The sequence below is a fragment of the Alosa pseudoharengus genome, unplaced genomic scaffold (genome assembly GCF_046254945.1).
Source record: "Alosa pseudoharengus isolate Yale_2024_CS ecotype anadromous, Long Island Sound unplaced genomic scaffold, YU_APseudo_1.1 YU_APseudo_1.1_scf_17, whole genome shotgun sequence".
Lineage (NCBI taxonomy): Eukaryota > Metazoa > Chordata > Actinopteri > Clupeiformes > Clupeidae > Alosa > Alosa pseudoharengus.
Genome location: NW_027468640.1, coordinates 12,930,640 through 12,940,639, shown reverse-complemented (window position 1 = coordinate 12,940,639; position 10,000 = coordinate 12,930,640). Strand labels below are relative to the sequence as shown.

The 10,000-nt window shown below is 41.2% G+C and overlaps 1 protein-coding gene across 1 annotated transcript in view; it reads left to right on the top strand.

Annotated features, from left to right (window-relative positions):
* Window positions 1–10,000, top strand: part of LOC143127885 (phospholipid-transporting ATPase ABCA1) — a 267,356-nt gene that overhangs the window by 145,268 nt on the left and 112,088 nt on the right. The window contains exon 30 of the mRNA XM_076289598.1: window positions 7,379–7,506. Within this exon, the coding sequence (XP_076145713.1) occupies window positions 7,379–7,506 (128 nt within the window). The remainder of the gene's footprint in view (window positions 1–7,378; window positions 7,507–10,000) is intronic.

The following is a 10,000-nucleotide window of genomic DNA, read 5'->3' as shown; positions in this document are numbered from 1 at the left end:
TAGAATTCAGGTACCAATATATCATTCAACACCAACATCAAACCAATATGAACTTAGACAGTGGAATCTTTCTTGCAATATAAACCCAACTATATCATTACAGTTTTGACACTTTGATCGCATCTGTTGCCAAATATGATCTTCAGGAATTTAATTAATGAGTGAGAGGTGGAACCAATGACTACATACTGTATGAAGTCATTGGGTGGAACGCACCATATTCTGTCATCATTTAATTACTGTTAAGAAACTGAATTTTTTTCGGTAGTCTTCAGGATAAGGATGAAAATGCATTTATGACCCATCTCAATATGTCAGGTTTAGGACTAACTATTAGGGTGTTAATACTCCACGAGGGGGACTATCGAGCCCTGTGGTTGGGCAGTTTGGCCCTGAATAGAAACAAGTGTGCGCGCACAGTTCGCAACTACTCCAAGAATCTCCATAGTAAGAGTGCTGCTGTTCACGGGGTGTTTGATTAGGATCATTATCACTGAGTTACACATTTTTGAATCTGGGAAAGTCTTTCAGCTAAAATTTGAATCTTTTCTGACCCATTGGTTATGTGTCTGCATGTCACATCATCCTGGATGTGATTTTGTACTGCTTTGTGATTGTGTGTTAATGGCAATTTTTGCAACATGTCTGAGTGTGGTTTGTGGTAAGATCCTCATTACTCAGTTCACAGAACACTCTTCGGGGAGTACTATTGTTCCTTGTAGTACTATTGCTGTCCTTCGTTGGGCAAAGGGGGATTCTGTAAAGTAGTCGTCCTGTCATTCTAACAGAATAGACAGATCGAGCATACAGTAGTCAGAGTGTAACGGCTCGTTCTTGGCGGCTAGAGAGTTACAGCTCTACCGGGTTTCTCTGAAACTTTGCGTGTTAAATATGTGGGTGTTAATACTCCACGAGGGAGACTATCGAGCCCTGTGTTCGGGCATTTATAGCCCTGAAAGGAATATACAGTATGTGCGCGCACAGTTTAGGATAACTTCAAGAATCTTCAGAGAGTGCTGCTGTTCACTCACTGGGTGCTTGACTAGTGTAATCATTCTATGTTGTTTTTTTTAAACTTTAAGCCAGGGGTCGGCAAATAGTGGCCCGCGGGCCAATTTTGGCCCGCCATCTATTCTATCTGCGAGATGACGTTAATTTGCTGTTGAATGAATTTTTTTTTTAACCCCATGTTTTTAAAAAGAAAAAAAGGCCTACAGCAATCCCATCAATTTCAAAACATTTATTGAGGTATAGATGATAGTCCTACTAAAGTGACAAAACAGGTGGAACATCCTTGCAGTTATCCATGACGCACAGGTCGGAACGGTATTGGCACGCGAGTGCGCGTAATCTTGTGCAAAAAAAAAACAACAGTGTCCTGTCTCCCTCTTCCAGTGGGCAAGGTCAAAAATAGCCTATGTTTCGTTAAATTAATAGGCTTGGCATTAAGAAATGCAGGCAGGCTCAACACATACCTCTGCTTCCATTCTTCTTTGTAGGTCCTGCATTCTGAATCAATTTTTCTTTTCAAGGCTTTTGACAACGACATTTTGCATCGATAACTAGCATATAGCAATGTTCAGCTAATCATTTACACGTCATCCAAAAGAATAATATTTGTAGCCTACACATTAGTTACGGCAAGTTGCTAGGCAAGTCGCCTGTTTCATGAGAGACGACAGGAGATGCAGCAGGCGGCATAAAAACAGCGCACATAAGCAAATAAACGTTTTTAATGGAATTAAATTAAATGCATTTTAAAAGTTAGATGATGTTTATTTTAATATAATATAATAATTAATAATTTAAATAGTAGGCCTATAACCCCCCCCCCCCCCCCCCCCCCCCCATTACAAAAGCTATGGCCCGCGATGCCATTGTCTGAAAAAAAATTGGCCCGGGTCCAAACGTAATTGCCGACCCCTGCTTTAAGCTATTGCCCTTTTATGCTTTTATATACTATTACCTTGTGTGTTTTTAATGTTTTCATTTTTTATTCTTTACTTTCTAAACTATTCTTTGATTATTGCCCTTCTATGCTTTTATTAGCTTTTCCTGTTTGCTTGTGTTTATGTAAAGCACATTGAATGAGCCCTGTGTATGAAATGCGCCATATAAATGAACTTGACTTGATCTGACTTGACTAGGAGAGCATAATATTGGCCATCACTATGTCTAGCAGAACAGAAACATTTTTTTAGGCATGTTCGAGTGATGATTTGTTTTGGCTGGATACCAAAGCTAAAGTTCTTAGAGGATGTTGTTATCAGTCTGTGTAAACTTGGCCAGCTCTTCTGTATCGTTGTGTCTTTCATTCCTTTCCCATGTGTCTGGTTTAAAAGAAAAACTGAATTGTTGTCCCTACATTGACTGTGCTAAGTGCAAAAGACAAAGGGCTGTATTTTGGGTCACCAGCGCATGGCGTAAAGTTCGTTATTCACCGGCGCGAAGTTGAATTCGTTATTTTGCACGATTATTTTTTAAGCATTGCGCCCAGGGGTGTGGCAATTAACAACCTAGGGTGGGACCTGGCGCATTGTCTAAAAATCGCTATCATACACCACCTAAACCTGGTCAGAAGTCAATGGCGAGTTGTTCATATGCTATTTTAAGAGCGAATGTCAACAGTCATATTGGCAGGTGCAAGCACCATCCTTCTATCATTCATGAACGCACACCAGCGCACGTCCATGCAAAGCATTACAAATTGCACGATTACAATGGTAAACATAATTAGAATAAAGATATTACGAAATACTGTACATCTCATGATGAGTAGTTATTCACCATAATTTGCAAATTGGTAATGACGGTTAAAAGTGATTAGGGGAGAGGCGAGAGACACGTATGGAGCACAGCTGAAGACGCACTGTCACGAGATATAAGCAACTCCTCTGAAGGATAAATGTTGTTTTATTCAGTCATTTGAGCAACATTAGGGTAAGTGTTGCTTTTTCCAGCCTATGTTTTCGATGGTAACCCATTGTCAGTCAATAGTAAAAGTAACTGCATATAACTGTCTTGTCGTTGACTGACTCCTTGGTGAAGTTAGTTTCACTTTGCCAATGAGTTCAAATAATAGATGAGTGCAAATGCGTGAAGGCTATGCTAGGTTTTAGTAAAGCATGGTTTAAGAATGACTATTCCATACGGTCTCGCAAGCAGCCTCCTTCAAATGCGCCGTTGAATGCCAAAATACCGATGCATTTATTTGACATATCGCGCATTGCGCCGTTAAAGGGAATGACAGATGTCATTGTCATTGGTTTAAAATGATGTTACGCCCCAAACACACCCATATGACTGATTAAAAGACCTAGGAACACCTTGTTACGCCATGCGCTCCACTTTTGAGAACGAAACCCCTCCCAATGTGAACTGGACATCCTACTAAATTTGAATAGACTTTTGACGAGTGACGATGCACTTTAGAATGTCATGATAGGGCCCATTGTCAGAATACATGACTATTTTCTTACCAGTCATCAGTTAAGCTTATCTCTAAGAGTTTTAGTTTCCAAGGAGACATAAAGCTCTTAGAAACTTAAGTACAACTCTGCAAGCAACTTTCAGATTCAAACGCTGCCATACTTGACAGCTAACATAATCCTGGCAATATGCATGCCCTCAATTGTCAGCTGTTGTGCCATTATTAGGATATCAATTCAAGCTTCCGTGCTTCTAGTCTGAAATCAATTCATCAAGTGTTTCTTCAATAAGACATTTGTCACAAATTAATTAATCCGCTTTTGCCAAGAGTCAATCGGTAATTACCTTTTGATATATCACACCATTATAGTCAAGTCTCGGCAATGAACACATGTAATTTAAAAGCAGAACACCTATTCGTCAATGAGAGCACTGCAAGCTTTCTTAATGGCTTTGTGTGCGTGCGTGCGTGCGTGCATGCCTGTGTGTGTTTTTCCTTGTGAATAATTATGGTGTGTGTGTGTGTGTGTGTGTGTGTGTGTGAGTGTGAGAGAGAGAGAGAGAGAGAGAGAGAGAGAGAGAGAGAGAGAGAGAGAGAGAGAGAATTTTCCTTGCAGAATCTGACAAATTTTGGGGACTGAACATAATGCAGATATGGCAGGAGAGATGACCAGTATAGCCAGCTAGCCAGTGGTCTGATATGATTTCTTAAGCAAGATCATCATGATTGCATTAATTTTTAAGGTTAATTGCTCATGAGCTCATCATGTCTGTGGCCTTTCAACTAAAGTGTTGATAGTATTTAGAGAACTGGAAAGTTGTTTTCAAATCAGATTTTGACCAGTGATGACCACATTTTTGGCAGAAAAATAAATAATCATGATCATGCTTAATAAATCAAAATTCATAATGATGTAGACTATGACAGACTATGAAATGTGAATTCCTGATGACTCATGAGATATTAAAGAATTAAGTAATACTTAAATCATGAATTAGTTATTGCATGAACTCATGATAATTCATGTATACAGTTACCGTGAAGTGTTACCAATGTATTTCACTTTACAAAGACATAAGCCATTACCATACCATGGCATTTTTGCACTTGACATTGACAAGTGGTAGGAGCTAAGCATTGAGAGGCTCAGTCAATATCAAATAGAGTGGAAGGAGAAGGCCCATGCAGAGAGAGAGAGAGAGAGAGAGAGAAAGAGAGAGAGAGAAAGAGAAGGGGGGAAGAGGCCAAATTGTCGGCGAGCTGCCTTGCACTCGCGCCATCTGCCACGGTCGAGGGAACAGCGCGGCCCATTGTCGCCCGCCTGCCACCGTTTTTTTTTTTTTTTTTACGACTTCTGCCGAAACTAATACGCCTGTTCTGTGTGTTTTGCTTTAATCATTTTATTACTTTAATTTGCTGCAGGAAAAGAGAGAGAGAAAGACAGAGAGAGAGAGAGAGAGAGAGAGAGAGAGAGAGAGAGAGAGAGAGAGAGAGAGAAAAGCTCCAACCAAACTCCACCTCTAAGTGCCTATGAGGAGAATAAAAGTCCCCGAGCTGCTGTTAAGCTTTATCAGACTTTTCGAATCCTCTCCTCGATTAGTGCTGTTTCCAAAGCTGTTTTGGCTCGCAGGCAGGTTTATTAATGTCTTTGCCTGCTGTACCTTGAAGGCAAAGCCAACTCGGGCTCTGCTTATACAACTGTAGCGCTTTAGAACGAAGACAGAAAACAGGACAAAATACAGAGAGGAGGTGAAAGAGAAAGGAAGTGATAAAAGCAATGAGGAGAGAAGAAGTGACTTTGCCTTTATCTTCTCATATGTCATTTCTAACTACGTGCTTTCTTATGAGGAGAATGTACAAGAGAATTGGATGGATTTCACACCGCACAGTGCATTTCCACTGACGTAGAAGAGAAAATGCATTTTTCCTTGATTGGCATGGTGTAATGGAAGTGAAATGAGACCAGATCAGTTCAAGGTTTCCCTCCCATACTGCCTGTTGTTTTGAAGTTAAAGAAACACCTCCAATTAATGAACACTGTTTATCAACCTCAAGCAGTGTAATGAGAAGTTATGTTATTTTTGTCTTGTCCCTTTTATTTTTCAACAAATTCTCTGTGTGTTCCTTGAACTAACTATACGTTTTCAACATTATGGTGTTGCTTGACAACATAATGAGTTTACAAATTGATGTTTTAAACTCAAATCACGATTAATCTCAAATTAATACCCAGAAATAGCTACCTTTTTTGTTTTGGCTTTCCTTCCCTGTAAATTACATTTATGAGTGAATAATCACACTTTGCATATCTGTGATGAAGACACACACACACACACACACACACACACACACACACACACACACACACACACACACACACACACACACACACACACACACACACCTGCCTGATTGCTGATCTTCACATACAAACTACATCAAAGGCAGGTTCTCAAAGAAGCAGTGAGGAGCTTTTTTCCAATGTTAGCAAACAAAAAAACTGACAAGTCATTACAAACACCAACAGCTGCACAATTGTGCTTTGAAAGCTTGTTTTGTTTGCAGGTGGTAGTGTATAACCGTGGTGGCTGCTTACACTTCATAGTGCGCTGAATTGACATTAGTTGGTGAGATAGAGCAGGGGCAACAAACAACACGAAAGTAAAGAACCACTAACTACTGAGGCAAAAGGGAGTGGACACAATTCATTTGTTAAGTCTTGATGTAATAATGTGCAATAATACTTTTTCCGGGTCCAACTGGTCCCAGACCCGCTCGTTATTTCCCATAGACAGGAAAAGATGTTTTTTTTTTTTCGCTATTCAGAGCAGCTGATAAGAAAATTGTCATTCTAGTACTCACTTGCTCCCTCAACCTAACAAAATTATATTTTTCATGGAGGCCTGGACATTACCTTTGATTATATCAACCAGGTGCACAGCCACACTAATTACTCTGTTAGAGTTAAGCCATTTTTGTTTCACCCTCACTAAAATGAAGGTGAAGGTGACAAGGTTTACAAGCTGTGAAAACCACCTGGCTGCGCTACTAAAGGTTTTTGGACGAAAAAGCTGTTGGGCTCTTGATGTCAGACTGAATAGACAAGCGTTACAACATCCACCAAGGAGCAAGCTTAACAGGGTTTACTTGGACAGTCCAAACAGAGTGGATGAAACTAGTAGTGTTCAGGTGATTCACAGTTGGACAGACCCCATTACAGTACCCTCGTCCCTTTACTGAATGGTGAAGGTAACTAGTATTCAGGTGAGTGGAGATGGCAGGTGTGTGAGGAATGGAAGGCGTGGACTGGAGTAAGGTCTTTTGACTCTGAGGAAGACGCTGTGCAGCGAAATGTCAGTTGTTTGCACCTGAAGTCTTAAAAAGCTGTTTGTGTGCTCTGGTCCTTTCTTGCTTTCAGTCTTTTGAAGTGGCCTGTAGACCCTTTCAACAATAAAAACAAAAACAATGCTTGAACGTTCTATTTGGGCCCCAATCTACTTCCTCTGCATTAAGATAACATATGGAATGTTACAAAAGGAAGTCTTGTGGGGCCAACTATGATGCTGATAATGGAACTCTCTTGAAGTGGCCTATAGAGATGCGTCTTTCCTCTTCGACAAATTGCCACAGAATGAATTTGACAACTTTGTCGCGCGACAGAAGTTACAGTGCAGTTGCTAGGGAAACACATCTAAAGCATTTAAGTTGCTAGGGAAACACATCTGAGCATTTGAGGTAGCTCAAAATTACAGTCATTCTGTCAACAAGCGATTGTGAGGCTTTTTTCCCCAACTGCGCTTGCGTGGTAGCATAACTCGACGGGTAGCCCAGTTCGACACGACACCGGCTATAGTGGACAGGAGTGGACTACATGACATCCTTCAGTGGAGGTATGTGGTGGGGTTCAATTTTTCCTAACGCGTTGGCTCTCTCTTTGTTGTGTGACAGATTGTCATGCCAGCCCTGTTCGTGTGCCTCGCTCTCATCTTCTCCCTGATCGTCCCCCCGTTCCGTGAATACCCCAACCTGGAGCTCCAGCCTTGGATGTACGGCGCCAAGCAGAACACCTTCATCAGGTAACAAAGACAGGTTGTTTTTTTTTTGGAAGGCTTTCACAATTCCTTATTTTCACATTGACTTCACATATTGATTCCAGATTATTTATTCCAGATTATTCCAGATTATCATAGTTTGTATGTATAGTAAAAAAAGTATAGACATGTTGACCCAAGCCATTATCAGTATCAACTACACATACTGTATATAAGTATAAGTATAAGTGTATATACTCTTTTGATCCTGTGAGGGAAATTTGGTCTCTGCATTTATCCCAATCTGTGAATAAGTGAAACACACACAGATAACAGTGAACACACAGTGAAGTGGAGCACACACTAACCCGGAGCAGTGAGCTGCCTGCTACAGCGGCGCTCAGGGAGCAGTGAGGGGCTTAGGTGCCTTGCTCAAGGGCACTTCAGCCGTGGATGTGGGCATGGGAGGGCGGTGTTCAACCACTTCCCCCGCCCACATTTTTCCTACTGGTCGGGGATCGAACCGGAAACCCTTCGGTTACAAGCCCGAAGCCCTAACAAGTAGGCCACAGCTGCCCCAATATATCATATATCATGCTTAGCAAATATCATCATGTATATATAATGCTTAGCAAATAATTGCATATTGAATTGATATCTTCCAATAATATTTAATGTACATATAGGTCAAAATAAAATGTCACACTCCAAGAACTTTTTCTTTAAATATGTCCTTTAGCAACCTGGAGGAACAAACTTTAAAAAAAAAAAAAAAAAAAAAAAAAATTGTAGTATTGCAATTGGAAATGGCACCCATTGCAAAAGAAGAGGAAGAATGTGGTCTTTTTGTGTACATATAACTATAGGTCTAAACACTAAAGAGTCATGAGTTTGAGCATACTGGGCAATAGCAGTTGACTATCTTCTTGATTGTTTATTGTGTCCTATACCATTACAAGAGCAAACACAAACTCAATCGATATGGAATTGATATGGACTATATCAGACAAGATGAGATTTTTAGGAAACACAATCTATGGCTGTGTGCTCATTACTTCAGATTGTTTGCAGTTATAATTTATGATCGGTGTCAATAATGTGTAATCCTCCGAGAAATGGGCCATTTGGCTTTCAGTCCTGGCGACAGCATGACATTGTTATGTTAGTGGACACCACTGACTTGTGTGGTCGCTCTGAAATCTACACGTAATCCTAATCAGTGCTCATATCCAAAACGCTGGACTATATTCTCGCTAACATGTGGCCAGTTATTGTTTTTATTACTGCCTGCACTGCCAGAATCATGCAACAACAGGACGATTAAGAGTTTTAGCACTTTAGCACAAATTAAAGCTCTTATCTCATGGGTCCATGGCTGACCGGTCACTCTATATGCTCAGCAACTCACAATACGCTCAGCAACACCATCTAACCCCAACGCTACACACCCCGAGGTAGTCTTTTAAAGAGTTTTGCTCTAGTAGGCAGGTGGTACACACTAAGCAGGTGGTACACACTAAGGCAGAGAGGTTTCGGTACCAAGTGGCGTAAAGTGAACAAAGAGGAGTGTTAATCTCTCTCTCTCTCTCTCTCTCTCTCTCTCTCTCTGTCCCTCTCCCTCTCTTTTCCTCTACTACTAACACAGTACCACTGAAGAACATAAACATGTACATACAGTACACATGTAGAAATGCACCATCGCACACACCAAGATGAACCAAGATTGACTAACTGACTGACTGACTGACTGACTGACTGACAGACAGTACTGACCCACACAATAATGATACATTGAATTAAACCAGATAATAATCCTGGAGGAGCCACAGCTCATGGCCGGTGGTGTGTGTGTGTGTGCGTGTGCATGCCTGCGTGTGTGTGTTTGTGTGCGTGTGCGTGCCTGCGTGTGTGTGTGTGCGTGCGCATGTGTGTCTCAGTCACAGCCACCACCACTCCAAAGCCATTCTAATGCCTCCTGTCAGGCCACCCGCATTGCACCGACCTGCGCAGCTTTTCATAAAACCCACATGACACCATCATCCGTGTAGCTCTTCCTACAACACAGATATCTGTTTCAGAGAACACACATCAACATTTCACTTGGGATATCGCTCCTACAGCTCCTCAGATGCGACAGACATAATTAATCAGACGGGCTCTGAGCGAGATGGTTTCAGAGCGTCAGGGGAAACACGGCAATGTACATGTACTCTGTGTTGCCCACGCCGCAACAGGGATTGGTCTGACAGTACAAGTTGTCATATTCATTTCACGTGAATATATATATTTTTTTTTGTCTGTCTTTATCTCATCTTGTCTCGTAATTGCAATGTGTTTGTAAATCTTCAATTATTTCCAGAGAGCAATTAGGTGTCATTTTTCATGTCTGCCTCGTGGTATATCTGGTGTATCATCGGGAGCTGTCGATCGTGGTGTGTTTACTGTGTAGCCTGTTTGTCAGGCTTGTGCTAGAGTAGGGACTGGAGGCACTGTCAACCACAAAGCCATTTATTGAGCTCTCTGCATATTTTGTCTCTCT